At 37.0% G+C, this 17,567-nt stretch overlaps 2 protein-coding genes across 9 annotated transcripts in view; one reads left to right on the top strand and one right to left on the bottom strand.

Annotated features, from left to right (window-relative positions):
• Sfi1 (SFI1 centrin binding protein) overlaps positions 1–17,567 on the top strand; it is a 75,504-nt gene that overhangs the window by 23,966 nt on the left and 33,971 nt on the right. Inside the window, exons 6-9 of the mRNA XM_027953449.2 lie at positions 693–787; positions 6,921–7,038; positions 9,678–9,780; positions 16,764–16,920. Of these exons, the coding sequence (XP_027809250.2) occupies positions 693–787; positions 6,921–7,038; positions 9,678–9,780; positions 16,764–16,920 (473 nt within the window). The remainder of the gene's footprint in view (positions 1–692; positions 788–6,920; positions 7,039–9,677; positions 9,781–16,763; positions 16,921–17,567) is intronic.
• Pisd (phosphatidylserine decarboxylase) overlaps positions 1–17,567 on the bottom strand; it is a 121,999-nt gene that overhangs the window by 20,501 nt on the left and 83,931 nt on the right. The gene's annotated exons all lie outside the window — the stretch shown is intronic.

The following is a 17,567-nucleotide window of genomic DNA, read 5'->3' on the forward strand; positions in this document are numbered from 1 at the left end:
AAGTTATTCTCGGAGAAGTCAAGCTTTTCTTCCTCAGTGATATTTTAAGGTATAGAGAATGAATCTTTCTGTATATAATTTATCCTCCTACTTTCAAGGAGGATAAATTTCTCTGTGATTGTAGGAAATTGAATTTTTGCTTAGGTGCTGATAGGTTTTTTGTTCTATATTCCATGTTCTGAGTATAGAATAGATGGGTGTGTTGGATTAAGAGTTGTTTTGTCTTAAAAAGCCATTAGTGTTGCATACCAGTGCAGTGTTTCATACCTGTGATCCCAGCAACTTGGAAGGCTGTTTCAAGGGAATCTCAAGTTCAAGGCCAATCTGGGCAATCTGTCTTAAAATTAAAATAAAAAGGGCTGGGGATGTAGCTCACTTCTAAATCTCCTCTGGTTTCAATCCCCACTATTAAAAAAAAAAGTATTACTTCTCCTTGGCACTGAAATATGGTCAGTTGTACCAGGTGCAGTGGTGCATGTCTGTGGTCCCAGTGACTGTGGAGCCTGGGGCAGGAGAGTTGTGATTTCGAGGCCATCCTCGGCAATTTAGTGAGATCCTGTCTGAAAATTAGAAAGGACTAGGGATGTAGCTCAGTGGTAAAGTGACCCAAGACTCCGTCCTCAGTACCAAAAAAGAAAGAAAGAAAGAAAAAGAATCAATGCCATATATCATTTGTTTTTCTGATTCCTCAGATATTACTTGTACAACCTAATGTTCCAGTACTGGAAGATCTATGTGCATCAGCAGCAGGAGATGAAGAACAAGTACATTAGAGCTGAGGATCATGGTGAGAAAAGGAACCATATGTGTAAAGTAGATGCCCACATTTACTTTCACAGGAGCTCTTGAGAGGGATAAACAGATTGTTTGGAAGCAAGAATAACTCAAGATTAAAGGGAAGATTCCATTTCACATTTTTCAGAATGCATAATCTCTGGGGTATATGATCACATCTCTATGATTTTCTCCATATGGCATGGTTTATACACTTAAGACTCATTTAATGAGAATTTGTGTGTCCTGGCAATGCTGGTGGGTTGTTCTGGCTATGTATCTCCTATGGCACTTGGGGCTGCAGTCTATTTGGCTGCCATGTATCAATTTGCCAGATATTTGAGAAGAGCCATATACTGCTCATTTCTGAACTGTTTTGCCCAGGTTGCTTCTTAGTGATCCAGTGATTAGTTGAGTGCTGGTTCTTTTCTGGTTCCTCCATAAGTAGAGTCCAGAAACCCATCTGAAGAGTCCAAGGGAAAAAGGCACAGGGTTTCAAAATGATTATGTAACCTGCATTAGCTACTGCCTTATATGCATTCCATATGACTCTCCTGCAGGTACTTCAAACTCACCCTGCATGTCACAAGTGCTTGTCAACTCCCTTATCATGTAGACCTGCTTTTCTTTCTACTTTTCCTAAGTGAGAAGCCTTTGTTAGGAATAGCCTGTTCATTTCTTATGCCTCAAATCATCAGTTATCTAATATTATATGATAGTCCTCTGTGGTGTCACTTGTAGTCTTTTTTCTTTGCCACTGCCTGAGAGTAATCCTCATCTTTTCTACAGAATGTTATGTGTATCTTTTCAGTCATTTCCTTGCACTTATTTTCTCCCTCTTCTCATTGTGTGCATAGCTAAAGCATGGTAAGACACAGAAAATATCATATCACTCTCTTGCATAATAGTTCATTTGGTCTAGGCATGTTGGCACTTTCCTATAATCCTAGTTACTCAGGAGGCTGAGGCAGGAGAATCACAACTTTGAGGTCAGCCTCAGCAACTTAGACCCTGAGCAGCTGGGATTACAGGTATCTGCTACTGTGCCCAACCATTTTCAAGCCCATTTCAAAAGGTGAAAGATTTATGTGATCTGAAGAGAAACCAAAGTATCAGGTTTTTGTTTTTTCCTTTTTTTTAGGTGGTACTGAAGATAGAACTCACAATAATATACCACTGATGTACACATCCAGCTCTTTTAAAAAAAAAAAAAATTGAGATATGGTTTCACCAAATTGTCTAGACTAGGCTTGAATTTATAATCCTTTTGTGAGGCCTCCCAGGTAGATAGAATTATAGGCTTGTAACATCATGCCCAGCTCCAGGCCTGTTTTATTTATTTGTTTATTTTTATGTATTTATTTTTATCATTATTTTAGTTATACATGGCAGTAGAATGTATTTGGACATATTATATATACTTGAAGTATAACTTTCCTTTCCTCCCATACTGCCTGTCCAATCTGGTGAATCTCCCCTTCTCCCTCCCTGCCCCCATTGTGAATCGGCATCCCCATATCAGAACTTTTGGTTTTTTGAGATTGGTTTATTTCACTTAGCTTGATAGTCTCCAGTTCCATCCATTTACTGGCAGATGCCGTAATTTTATTTTACCAAAGTGATGATACCATTTGTATTTCCATCAGCAATTTTTGAAGATTCTGCTTGTTCTATATCCTCACTAGCTCTTAGTGAGGATAAAAAATTTTTAACTGTATTGATAGGTCAGTACAGATGTCACATTGTGGCTTTAGTTTGAATTTCCTTAATGAGTAATGATGTTGAGTATCTTTTCCTTTGCTTATGTTCTTATTTGCAATATCTCTCTTTTGGTGAAGTGTCTGTTCAAGATCTTTTATTCTGGGCTGGGGCTGTAGCTCAGTGTCAGAGGTCTTGCCTAGGACATGTGAGGCACTGGGTTCAACGCTTAGCACTGCATAAAAATAAATAAAATAAAGGCATGCTGTCCATCTACAACTCCAAAAAAATAGAAAAAATAAAAATCTTTTCTTTGGTACTGGGGATTGAACCCAGCAGTGCTTAACTCTTGAGCCACATCTCTAGCCCTTTTTATTTTTGTATTTTGAGACAAGGTCTTGCTAAATTGCTGAGGCTGGCTTTGAACTTTAGATCCTCCTGGCTCAGGTTCCTGAACCTCTGGTACTAGACATGTGCTACCATGCCCAGGTTTTTGTTCTTTTAAATTGGGTTGTTTGGGTTCTTGTTCCATTTTCAGGGTATTTAAAAAATGTATGTATTCTAGTCTGGGTATAGTGGTGCATAACTCTAGTGCAGCTACTGGGAAGAGGTTTGAGACAGGAGGATAACTTGTTTCTGATTTTAAGGGAAAATTATTCAGTCTTTAACCATTAAGTATTATGATAGGTTTTTGTAGATGTTCTTCATCAGGTGAAGGAAGCTCCCTTGTTCTGAGTATTTTTTGCTGACTTGATAGTTTTTCTGTATCAATTGCCATGATAATATATCTTTTTTTTAGAGACACAGATCTTACTGTGTTTCTGAATTTAAACTCTTGGGCTCAAGTAATCCTTTTGCCTCAGCCTCCCTAGGAAGCTGTGATTACAGGTAGTGCCCAGTTCTATTCTTTTTTTAGTTCAATACTATGATGAATTATTTAGAGCGATTTTTGATTTTTTGAATCAACTTTACATTCCTCAGAGTACTTTCACTCTTTATATATTACTGGGTTCAATTTCTAAATTTTTTTTTTTTTGGTACCAGGCATTAAACCCAGGGGGCACTTAACCATTGAGCCATATCAATATCCCTTTTTATTTTTTATTTTGGAATAGTATCTCACAAAGTTGTTTAGGGCCTTGCTAAGTTGCTGAGTCTTGAGACTGGCTTTGAACTAGGAATCCTCCTGCCTCAGCCTCCCAGGCCGCTGGGATTATAGAAGTGTGCCACTATTTCAGACTTCTTTGAAGATTTTTGCTTCTGTGTTCATGTGGGATGTTGCTCTGTTGTTTTCTTTTGTCATAATGTTTTTGTCTGGTTTTGGTTAATGCTGGGTAATACGGGCCTCACAAAAAGTTTTGGAAAGTATTTCAGCCTCATCTATTTTCTGACAGAGATTTGCAGAATTGGTTTTATTTGTTCCTTAAATTTTCAGTAAAATTCTCTGATGAAATCCTCTAGTCCTGGCATTTTCTTTGTTGAAGGATATTAAACTTTGAGTTCAAGTTTATAAATACATGTTAGGTTATTTTGGTTATTTTTTGAGTGAGTTTTCAAGGAATATGTTTTTCAAATATGTTATCAAATTTATGGGCATGGAATATTTCATTATAATAACTTCAGTGTGTTACAGAATCTGTAGTCAAACTCTTTTTTTAATTCTTGATATTGGTAAAAATGTATGTCTTCAGTCTTTTTATTTTTGACCATTATGATTTTTTTATTTGTTCTTTTTAGTTAAACGTGACAGTAGAATGTATTTTGACATATCATACACTCACGGAAGCTTTGGTTTTAATTTGGTCTTCTTTTTCTAGTTTCTTAGAACGTAAATTGAGGTTATTGATTTAAGACATTACTTTTTTTTTCTAAGATAAGCATTTAGTGCTACAAATAAAGTTCCCTTAAAGTGTTTTAACTGCATCATGCAAAATTTAATGTTATATTTCTGTTTTCATTCAGTTAAAAAAATGCTAATTCCACTTATGATTTTTCCTCTTTTTTTTTTTTTTCCTCCTTTTTTTGTACTGGGGATTGATCCCAGAGGCACTCTACTATTGTCCTATATTCCCAGTCTTTTTTAGTTTTTATTTTGAGACACGATCTCACTGAGTTGCCCAGACTGGCCTGGATCTTGTAACCCTCTTGTCTCAGCCACCAAGTTGCTGGGAAGAGGCATAGGCCCCATAGATTATTTAAAAGAATGCTTAGTTTCCTAATATTTGGGTATCTTCTTGTATCCTTTTGTTAAGAATTTCTAATTTATTCCATTATGGATTAGAGAATAAGATACAGTATGATTTCAGTCCTTTTATTTATTTTTTTTATTATTCATTGTTCAAAACATTACAAAGCTCTTGACATATCATATTTCATACATTTGATTCAAGCAGATTATGGACTCCCATTTTTATCCCATATACAGATTGCAGAATCACATCGGTTACACATCCACTTTTTTACATACTGCCATACCAGTCCTTTTAATTTTAAGGTTTGATTTGTGGCCCAGAATATGTCCTGTCTCATAAATGTTATCTATGTATTGTGGAACAGAAGGGAAAAGTCACTTGAATTTTTAAGAGAAAAATATTATTTCTGACTTATGTGTTCTTTCAGGCCATGTCCGTAGACATCTGAAGTACTATTCACTATTGTGTAAAAAGTTTACAAGTACTTTCAGGCCTTAAGGAGAATTATGGTCACATTGTGACATATATCAAAATCATGGCAGAGACAGTTAATGCAGATTCCTATGTTATATGTCTAGAAAATATATACATTTTCATGGATTATTAGATACATTTTTCATGAATTATCTCATGTATGATTTATAGACATACCTGTAAGAGAACATAATTTTACAGATGAGGAACATTTATAGGTTACTTAGCCTATAAGTGAAAAAAATCAGTATTTAAAAAAATCAGTAATGAAACCCATCTTTAGTTGGGCACAGTGGTGCACACCTGTATTCCCAGCAGTTTGGGAATCTGTTGCAGGAAGATGGAAAGTTCAAGGCCCACCTCATCAACTTAGCAAGGTCCTAAGGAACTTAGTGAGATTCTTTCTCAAATAAAAAATAGAAAGAGCTGAGGATGTAGCTCAGTGGTAGAGTGCTACTGGGCACTTTCAATCCCCAGGACACCACCCCCCAAATAAAATTTTAAGAAATCCCGCTTATCTTACTTGAGCCCAGACTCTAGACCTCAGTACCATACTAGTCCTCATTACCCAAAGTATGCTGAATCCTGAGGTCTGGGATGAGCACAAGGAAGAGAGATGTTAAAATCTCCTTCATATTTTGATTTGAAATATACAATATATCTTTAGTACTCCTGGCCACATTTTGGAGAATGTTCAAAAACTAGTAATTTTATTTTCTCCATTATGTTCCATAAAGCAAAAAAAAAATTTACTTCATTAGTGATGGTTTTCATAATGGAAGTGGAATTTACTAGGAGAACTGTGAGCCCTTGCATCTCCTATTTGTAATAAATTTGTCTTTCCTTCATGATCATTAATTGTCCTTTATATTCTGTTTCCCAAACAGATAAATCCTTCTTCTTCTGGGCTTTTTTTTTTTTTTCCCTTTCTTTCTTTTAAATAAGATGGAGTCTTGCTATGTTGCCTAGGCTGGCCTATATCTTCTGGATGCAAAGAATCCTCTTGCTCAGCCTCCTGAGTAACTGGGACTAGAGGTTTGTGATAGTATCTCTGGCCCATTCCTTCTTTTTGTCTAGCTTATTCTACTTCAAATAGCAAGTTTTGTAGCATGATTTTTTCCTTCTTTATATTAAGGAAAGATTTAAATAATAAACTTTCATGTATCCATTACCCAACTTAAACAATTATAACTCCTACCCATCTTTTCACATCCCTGTGGTGCTCCCTTTTTTTGCTGCATGTTTATTCACGTCATTTCATCTATAAATACTGTAGAAAATATATTTATTTAAAATAAGAAATTTTAGAGTGAAGGATTTCTGAACAGTTCAGTATGTTGGTTTTCCTGTAAATGCTTTGTACTTGCCATCTTTGTTTTTGTTTTGAGTCCTTTTAATTTTGTACCACTTCACAACATTTCCAGCAGGGGGCACCTGAAGGCTGTAGGGATTTAACTATTCAAAGACTGGATGAGTACAGAGCACCTTTGAGCTTTCATTGTAACCCAGAGTAATGCATCCTCTGTCAGCCCTTTAAAAAACATCTATCTCTCGCTGAGTGTGGTGATGCACACCTGTAATCCCAGTCACTCGGAAGGCTGAGACAAGAGGTTTGCATGTTCTAGACCAGCCTCAGCAATTTAGTGAGGTCCTAAGCAATTTTGCAAGGCCCTGTCTCAAAAAAAGGGAGTGAAGATATGGCTCACCCCTGGTTAAGTGCCCCTGGGTTCAGTCCTCAGCACCAAAAATAAAATAAAACATAAAAAACATCTCTGTGTCTAGATGCAAAGCAAAAGATGCGACAAGCCTGGAAGTCCTGGTTGATCTATGTGGTTGTTCGTAGGACCAAATTGCAGATGCAGACCACTGCTCTGGAGTTTAGGCACCAGAGTATCTTACGGTGAGTATGCTCAATTACCCTACAGATTAACAGCCATTATTTTACCTCAACATGCTTCTTTAACCCGCCTTAAAAAATGTTTTGAATACAGCTTATGCCTAATAAATATGTATTGATAACTTGTTCAACAAAAAGATTAATCACATGATTCCTTATAATCACAATAAATACTTATTGAGTATATTACTCTGTTATAAACCCTATGTTCAACAGCTGTTGTTTAATGATGACCTTAAAAAATAATTTAAAGAAACCCTGTGTTAAGTTAGTTTGTATGTTAATTTTTTAATGTAAAGTATCTCATTTAATTCTCATCATAAACTTTATAATAGACTCAGGAAGGTTGAGTAACTTGTCTGAACTCATATAAGTTATAATTGGTAAAACTAGGGCTCATCCACCCTTGCTATGCTCTTCATTGCATCACATCAGCATTGTGGACACACTGGAAGAACATGAAGTAGTTGTGATATGTGTACCAATGAGCTACTTTATAATGAGACTAATTCCCCTATATATTGTCTCTGATGGTTCTTTGGGTCCTGAATGGCAGTATACTGAAAGCTCAGCATCTGCCCAGAAAAACTGGGCACTAAATATAGCATGGATAGCTTTGCAGCTTCACTGACTTGGATTTGTAACCCTGTTCCAGCATATATTATTGGGTCACTTCACTTCTCCAAGTCTCTGATTCCTGGTCTGTGAAACAGGCCTACGTGGCATAGAGTGTCTTTCAAGGTTGCCATTGAGAATAAATAAAGTAATATTTTTAAAGTAGTTAGCAGTGTCCAGAACATCAGTGGACATAAAAAAATTATTTAAATAGAAATAACATAATAATAACATAATTTATTTTAAATTTATTCAGTATTTTGAAATAGTATGCAGTTCTACTTGAATCTATGGAAAATATATTTTATACAATCAATTTATTTACTTAATGTATATTTATTGAGGCCTTAAAATGTTCTGGGACTATACTGGTGCTGGGGCTATGTTCAGGGAACTTGTAATTCCTTAAAGTTTTTTTTTGTTTTTGTTTTTTGACATAACTTTAAAAAAAAAAAAAGTATATATATATATATATATATAGTTATAGTTGATAGACCTTTATTTTATTTATTTATCAACTATAACTATAACTATATATATATATTTATCTAACAACTATAACTATATATATATATATAGTTTGATAGACCTTTATTTATTTATATGTAGCTAAGAAGGAATATGTATAAATATGTATTTGTATGTATAAAGAAGGAAAAAATCATGCTACAAAACTTGCTGTTTGAAGTAATAATTATGAAGTAGAATAAGCTAGACAAAAAGAAGGGATGAGCTAGCCCCAGCCCAGATTTTTTTTTTTAAATTAGAACTTAATGGCTTTACATAGTATTTTGATTCATCCAGACAAACTCATTCATGCATGGAAATCAATTTTGGTTCATGCCTCCCTGCTTCTCCATACCCTTATAATTTTTTAAATTCCTAAAAATGAATTTAGCTAGCAATTTTGTCATGAATATTCATTAGCATGATCTTGTTTAGGAGAAAGGAGAGGTCTTTGTGATCAGGCCAGCAATTTGTTTCTGTAAAGCAGAGGTTGCAAACTCTCAATTTCTCAAAGACTGTTTTCCTTCTGCAAATTAGAAAATAAGGAGTGGCTGGCAATGTGTTCAGTTGGTAGAGTGCTGGCCTAGCATGCATGAGGCCCTGTGTTCAATCCCTAGGACCACCAAAAAAAGGTAGGAAAAAACCCAAGCCTGAAATGAAAACCTGGCTAGGGCAGTAGGAAGGGATGGGATCCAGGAAGACTGGAAATCTAAAAGCCATTTTTTTGTGCAATTTATTCAGTAAAATCTTCTGAATTTTTTTTCAATATTTGTTTTATTCATTTATTTGTTGCAGTATTATAGATTAAATCCAGGGGTATTCTACCACTGAGCCACACACCCCAGCTCATTAATTAATTAATTAATTAATTCATGCATGCATGCATGCTAGGGATTGAACCCAGGGGTGCTTAAGCACTGATCCACATCCCGACCCTGTTTTACTTTTTATTTTGAGACAGAGTCTTATTAAGTTGCTTATAGCCTCAATAAGTTGCTGAGGCGGGCCTCATACTTATAATCCTTCTACCTCTGCCTCCCAGATCTCTGGGATTTTAGGTGTGCTCCACCACGTTCAGCTTATTTTAAATCAGGTTCTCTCTAAGTTGCTGAGGCTATCCTCAAACTGCCATCCTCCTGCCTCCTCTGCCTCCTGAGTCACTGGGGTTTCAGCCATGAGCCACTGTACCTGGATCCTCATTTTAAAAATGTTGGCAATAATTCAAGGTTTTAGAAAATAAACTGTGTAGGCCAGAGGAAGTCTGTAGTGCCTAAAGCTGGATATGATTTTAGGTTTCATCAGTTTCCACATGGGCAACTCTAGAATGTTTCTTGATTATTGTTATTGTGGGTTTTTTTTGTTTTGTTTTGTTTTGGTAGTGGATCTAGCAGGCATCAGTTTAGAGATGGCACTATGAAGGGAAGGTACTTGAGCTGAGAGTGAGCAACCTAGTCTATAATGGCCTTTCTCTTTTCTGGGTGTTTTTTTTTCTCACTTCTGTCTTCAATTTGCTCTTCCAGGGTGTGGTGGAGCAAGTGGAGATGGCACCTAGAACAGGCCTACATGAGCCAGGTTCTTCATGCCACAGCTATAAAGCACAGGGCCTTGTGCCTTCAGCTACAGGTGAGTTCAGCAAACTTGGGTTTTGGTGTCCTCTTTCTGTGTTGTTAAGCCTCATACACAGAAAGGGCAGGGTAAGACTTCCAATAGGAAGCCATTCTGCAGTAGCCCATTGCTGGGAGGTCAGCTCAGGGGGCTGAGGAGAGGGTGGGTAGCAGAAGTAGTATGGAAGGCTGAGCTTTTCAACAGAAAAGTACTGCTATTAGAAACACACAGAGACTTGTCCCAGGTGTGATGCCCATGGTTTTTGAGAGTTTCTGGTAAATATGGAACTGAAGGGGGTTTATGAATTAGTTACAAACTATTTAAAGAAACAGGAGTGTACTCTTATTTCCTCATTACAGTTTTTGTACAGCTAATTGGAAAGTAATGCAGGCAGAAAAGAAATTAAGCCAAAAAGAAATTGATGTTCCTTTTCAGTTTTGTTTGTCTCAGGGGTTTCTTTTTGGGCAGTCACTAGGTTTTGGTCAGTTATAAAGGACTAAGAATTTTACCTAAACTATGGTGTGGTAAAACTTTTTATTACATTTGGTGTCTCTGAATTTATCACTTTTTTATATCTGCTGGGTATTTTTTAAGGTTTCCAAGTCAGTTATAGAAAATAGAACAGGGAGTAGGAAAAAAATATATCTGTTACTAAATGTAGGAGCAGTATCTTTTTAATCTAACAACATATTGCATAGTCTGTACAAGTATATACAGATGACACGCCGAACAGCATATACAGGACTGTGTGTGTAGTTAAGTGGCAGAGCACATACTTAGCATGTGTGGGCTGTTGGTTCAATCCCCAGCAAATGGGGGGAAGGAGGTAGTATATACAGTCATCTAGATCAGAATAAGTAAACTTTGGCTGATAAGCCAAATTTGGCCTGCTTTCTGATTTTGTAAATAAAGATTTATTGGAATGCCACTACACCCATTATTTCATTTATCATGTGTGTACTTTGAGGCTACAAGAACAGACAAGAGTTGAGTAATTGCAGCAGAAACCATATACCTTACAAAGACCTTTTAAGGAAAAGCTTGCTGACCCATGAATTCCCAATATCTTTTTTTTTTAATATTTATTTTTTAGTTGTAGTTGGACACAATACCTTTTTTCACCACTATTTTTATGTGGTGCTGAGGATCGAACCCAGAGTCTCGCACTTGCGAGGCGAGCGCTCTACCGCTGAGCCACAACCCCAGTCGTCCTAATATCTTTCAAGACAATTGCAAGGAATAAAGAGATACAGCTCTTGCCAATAATAATTATAGTAGCAGCAGCAACAATAACTTTTTATTTTTATTTTATTCCTGGAGTGCCAGGGGTTGAACCTAAGTCCTCACACATGCACAAGTACTCTACCACTGATCTAAACCCTAATCCACAATAACTTTTGTTGTGATCTTATTTGAGCAAGGCCCTGGATTAAGTGCTTTACATCATTATCTCAGTTGATTTTCATAATTGTTTTTCCTTAAACCCTATATTATTATTGAAAAAACTAAGCAGATTAAATAACTTGAACCAGTGTCATATACATAACAAAGGTCAGAACCAGGATTTAACCCAAATTAAATTGCAAAGCCATTCTCTGAACCATCATGCTATGTTGTTCTTATGAGACCTATAATCTCAGGAAGGAGATGGAACTGACAAATGGAACATTGTTGTAAACATAGGAGCATAATGAGACTGATTTTCTGTCATTGATGGGCAACTGTATGAGTGTTCCTTTCAGATACCCACTTTGAGAGGCCATAAACTCAGTCTGCTCATCCTACTTTGCTCAGAACATTTGCAGTAGTCTTCAAAGTTTGCAATTACAGAATTGATTGAATATTTTTAGTGATAAGATGTTGAGATTGGGTTTGAGGTTGAATTTAACTTTATATAAAGTGTCAAAAGTCATTCTGAGGTCATTCATGGTGATTTGTGCCTGTAATCCCAATGACTCAGGAGACACAGGCAGGAGGATACCAACTTCAAGGAAGCTTGGGCAACTTGGCAAGACCCTGCCTCAAAATTAAAAAAGAAAAAATATATATATATGGGCTGGGCTTGTAGCCCAGTGGTTGACTGCTTACCTTACATGTGTGAGGCACTGGGTTTGATCCTGAGCGCCACATAAAAATAAATAAAGATATTGTGTCCATCTACCCAAAAATTTTTTGAAAAACTATACATATATGTGTGTGTGTGTATATATATATATATATATATTTATTTATACACACACATATGTATATATAAAGATCTGGGGTTATAGCTTTGTGGTAAAGTGCCCCAGTGTTTGGTTCATAGTACTGGGGAGAAAAACTCATTTTGAGTCAGCAAGTGAAAAATGTGAGTAATCAAGGAACTTTGTTGACATAGACTAAAAAACCAGATGAGTCTCTAAGAGTGGACTTCATTGTGTGGATTATATGTAATAATGCCTTTGTCTATAAATATTACATGGTTTTACCAAGCACTTACCCTTAAGTAATTTTTCTTAATCCTTAACATCTCTATAAACCAGGCTAGGGCAGTCATCATGGTTACTTAGAACTTGGGCATGGTGGTGCTTGCCTGTAATCCCAGTGACCTGGGAGGATGAGGCAGAAGATTGCAAGTTCAAAGCCAGCCTCAGCAATTTAGCAAGGCCCTAAGCAATTTATTGAGACACTGTCTCAAAATAAAATTTAAAAAAGGGCTGAGTACTTAGTGTTAATGCACCCCTGGCTTCAATCCCAGTACAAAAAAAAAAAAAAAGTTACATATAGGAGGAGGAAGAGTACCTCCTGAATTAACTTTGTTACATAGTTTTAACATTTAAACATTTTACATAATTGAAAAGCAAAAATAAAGCAAACATATGGAGTTTGTGGCAGAAAATAATCATGGTACATAGTTTGCCTGTTCATTCCTATTGGAATGGATTCTGAGGAAGCAAAAAAGACTGCTAAGCAATCTGAAAATGTGTTCAGTGGTCTTATTGTTATTAGCAGGCTTGGAATTGTTATGTTGAAACTATTATAGCCACATCAGGAGATGAAGCAAATAACTATGACACTGTCATTAAGACTCAGAATTTTTAGTGCAAAAGAAAAGATACAGGGATAAAATAAATTAAATAAAAAGCCCTGTGATCTGTAATTGGGAAATATAAATATCAGTTTGGACCCATGGTTTCATTTTTTAAAATATTTTTTTAGATGTTGATGGACCTTTATTTTATTCATTTATTTATATGCAGTGTTGAGAATCAAACCCAGTGCGTCCTCACACATGCTAGGCAAGCACTCTTCCTTGGAGCCACAACCCCAGCCCCCCATGGTTTTATTTTATCTTTAAAAAGTATTTGTAAATGTTTTTACTGAAAAGACTTAGAAACAGTGGCAAGAGTGTAGCATTTAGTATCTTCAGTGCCCAAGTTATGGCCTCTATTTCCCACTAAAAGGCACAAAGGCTATTTGAGAAATAGATGATTCTAAGTCTCAGGCAGGAAATAGAAAAAATAAAGCTTGGATATAGTATGTTATCAGCTAGGCGTGGTGGCTCACGCCTGTAATATAGCAACTCCAGAGGCTAAGGCAGGAGGATCGCGAGTTCAAAGCCAGCCTCAGCAAAAGTGAGGTGCTAAGCAACTCAGTGAGACCCTGTCTCTAAATAAAATACAAAATAGGGCTGGGGATGTGGCTTAGTTGGTTGAGTGCCCTTGAGTTAATTCCTGGTACAAAAAAAAAAAAAAAAGAGGAAATTAACAAAAGCTTAAGTAAGGTTGTGTTGGAAGGATTCAGGAGCCAATGAGAGCCAATTTGAAGCCCATGAGTTTAAGAAAAATTGGGACATTAAAAAAAAAAATGACTGCAATGGATTGAGAAATATATCCTAAAATTCATGCATTCAAAATGATTTTTTAAAAAATTCATCATTATTTTGAGTCATTAGAGCATTAACTCTTTGAAAGTTAATGAAGGCAACAAAATTAACCCATTGTGTCCCATCATCCCAGATGTGGAACAGCTATGAAAAAGTGAAATTGATGTGGTGGCCCATGCCTATAATCATAACAGCTTGGGAGGCTAAGGCAGGAAGATCACAAGTTCAAAGCCAGCCTCAGCAACTTAGCAAGGTCCTAAGCAACTCAGTGAAACCCTGTCTCTAAATAAAATATTAAAAATGGGGACTGAGGATGTGGCTCAAGTGGTAATGCGCTTGCCTGACATGCGAGGGGTGCTGGGTTGGATCCTCAGCACCACATAAAAATAAAATAAAGATGTTGTGTCCACCAAAAAACTAAAAAATAAATATTAAAAAAAATTCTCTCTTTCTTGCTCTCTTAAAAAAAAATGGGGCTGGGGTTGTGGCTCAGTGATAGAGCACTCACCTAGCACGTGCGAGGTGCCAGGTTTGATCCTCAGCACCACATAAAAATAAATAAATAAACCAAAAAAGGGCTGGGGGCTGGGGTTGTTGCTCAGTGGTAGGGTGCTTGCCTAGCACGTATGAGGCACTGGGTTTTAGCCTTAGCACCACATAAAAATAAAGGTATTGTGTCCATCTGCAACTAAAAAAAAAGTAATATTAAAAAGAGGGCTGGAAATGTGGCTCAGTGGTTAAGCGCCCCTGGGTTCAATCACTGGTCCCCCCCAGCCCCCAAAAAGGTAAAATTGAGCAACAAATATATCACTTATGGCAACTTTGAAATACTATTTGAATATTTATTATATTCGCTGAATTGAAAACATGGGATTTAAGCACATATCCCACCTTTCTTGTACAATCTATATTAACCAAGAAACTAGATGGTTAGTTAGACAACTTCTTTATAAAATTCCATTTAATAAATGTAGCAGGCATATTAGAAATAGAAAACTCCTGTTTTGCCACTCCTCATGGGGATGCAGATCTAGGTTGCAGGTGAAAGGATGCTGGGAAACATAATGGAGACCTCAGACTTTCTGAAGCCTAAAGAACCTCAGCATTGCTACAAGGTGACAGCTAGAAACATGTGCCTTATGATACAGTGTAATTGGGAGTACCCATCCACATTCATGAAGTGTTTTTCTGCCAGAATTGAACATGACTCCAAACAAGCCCAACACAAATCTGTCACTTTGTAGGAAATCTAGGGGTCAGAAGAACAAGTTAAAAGATATTTAAGGAGAGAGTAATTCAAATTCAATATATGGGGCATTTTATAGGATAAATGAATTGGTTTCTCTAATAGATAAGTGGCATAAAAGAGAAAAAGTTCATTGTTATAGGAGATTTAAGTGATGTGATAACCAGAGCAAACAACAACAGAAACATGCTGGCTGTTATGTTCATATAGAGGAATACATCAGGGAAGATAAAGTTAGTTAATTTTATCACCCCTTGGATTATACCTGCTGCTTGTTTGCTTGTTGGTTTTTATTATTCTGTTTCGTTTGTTTTTTTTTTGGTGTTTTTGTTTGTTGAGATGGGGTCTTATTATGTTGTCCAGGCTGGTCTAAGCTCCTGGGCTCAAGCAATCTTTCTATACATGCCACCATGCCTGACTTTTTTTTTTTTTTTTTAATCCACAAATAGTAACTTTCTGGAAACAATGTTTGGGGGAGTGGCTGAGGATCAAGAGAATAATTTATTAAATTATTGCTTTTACCACTGAATACTAAGTTACTGAGGGTCTCCCTGAGTTGCTGAGGTTGGCCTCAAACTTGCAGTATTCCTCAGCCTCCTCAGTCACTGGGATTACAGGTATATGCCACCATGTGCAGCCAGAATGCATTTCTGAAACATCCTTTTGATACTGGTCCAGTACAGACTGGGAACGGGTTCTTGGACCCCAGTATTGAAGATTCAACACCCGAGAGACACTGAAGCAAGCATAGAGAGCAAGTTTTATTTAAGAAATGGGAAGGATAGAGACAGATATCTCTGAAGAGAAGGTCCCCAGAGCTGGTTGTCTGTGGGAGGGGGTGCGACTTTCTTTCTTATAGACCCCAGAATCCCCCTCTTTAGTTGTTGTCTTCTCTTTCTTCCCTGTATACATGACTGGGAGCAGCAGCATGGAGGTTAATTGTCAGCAACTCAGAGTGCCAAGGAGCTTGATTGCAGAGGTTGACCAATCTCGAAGGTTGACCGTTAACAACCCATTGTTCTCTGTTTGATAACTAGTTTTCAATCTCTTGACCCCCATCATTCATTACCTATACTGACTGCCTGAACTTTGTCCCTGCCTCAGTTTGCTGAGGAATGTGACTTATCCTGTCCACTTAGGCTAGGCAGGGCTGCAGGTGAATTGCTTTTTGGCAAAGAAAGCATATGGGGGTCAGCACAGTGGGCTCATTTTTATAAATTATTCTCTTAACTTTGTGTTTCCACCATTGTCATCTGTCTGTCCCCTAAACACTTTCAGCCAGGCATGGTGGTTCATGCATTTAATGCTAGTGATGCATGGGGCTGAGATAGGAGGATCACAAGTTTTGCTAGCCTCAGCAACTTAGCAAGGCCCTAAGCAGCTTAGTGAGACACTGTCCCCACTCCCACCCCCCAAAAAAGGACTAGGAATGTGGCTCAGTTGTTAAGCACACCTGGTACCAAAATAAATAAATAAATAAAAATAAGTAAATAAAGACCATTCACTCCAAATTACCATAACTTATGATCCTGCTAAGGGATTGTCACTTCCTTGTTTCTAATTTTAGCCTTTCCAATGTGTTTCTGTTTTGTGTTGTGTCCCCCACCCCAAATCATCTGTACTTCCCCACTGTCCCCAACACCCTCTCTCTTTCAGTACTGGGGATTGAACTCAGGGCATTGCACTTGCTAGGCAAGTGTTCTACCACTAAGCTGTATCTCCAGCCATTTTAATTTTTTTATTGAGACAGGATTTTGCTAAGTTGCACAAGCTGGCCTGGAACTTGAGATTCTTTTGCCTACAGCCTCCCACATTGTTGAGGTTATAGGCATGCATCACCTTGCCCAGGTCAGTCTCTCCTTTGATTGTTTTCTTTTGTCTGGTTTTCAGACTTGGTCAAGGTGGCGGAAACAGCTTCTTCATTGCCAGAGGGAGAGTCAGAAGATGGTCTCTGCAGTGCGACACCATCAGTGCTGGCAAAAACGGATATCACTGAAGGCCTGGCTTGAATACCTGCTTATGCGCAGAGTGAAGAGACAGCAAAACAGTAAGTAGGGAGGCCCAGGCTCTCAAAATAGAGGGTCTGGTCACCAATTAGTTTCAGAAGTAATAACACATCGAAATGTGATCACTCTACTTCCTGCTGCCATTGATTCTTTATGAAAAAGAAATATAACTATGTTCTACAAATTTTGGTGAAAGAAGATAAAGGACAAAAATACATCATTCTCAATTCACATTTATTTCCTTTTGACCTTCTGTGCATATACTTTATTCATATGTGGTTTTAATTATTGTGATTAATACATGTATTCTATTTCAAATAGTGTTATTAATATTGGGATTAATATGATGTACCTACAATTTTGTATTGTGCTTTTTTTTGACATGGTTCCATGTCTTTATTCATCATGAATGTTATTTTTTTTAATTATAGAATGACTTACCTTAATTTGCTTAGTCATTCATTCTGTTGATAGATTCTTGGATTATTTTTGTATGTCCTCAGTTGTATAAATGTGTGTGAGTTATGATGTTGAGTTTTTTGGATACTATTTTTATGGTTTATTTCACCAATTAATTTTAGAAGTAATATCAACATGTGATCACTAGTACACTTTTTGTACTTATTCATTGAGTTTACATAGAAGTAAGTCAAGCACTGTGCTGGACACTGGGTTAGGCTCTCCTGCT

This window comes from Marmota flaviventris, chromosome 1 (assembly GCF_047511675.1).
Source record: "Marmota flaviventris isolate mMarFla1 chromosome 1, mMarFla1.hap1, whole genome shotgun sequence".
NCBI classification, from domain to species: domain Eukaryota; kingdom Metazoa; phylum Chordata; class Mammalia; order Rodentia; family Sciuridae; genus Marmota; species Marmota flaviventris.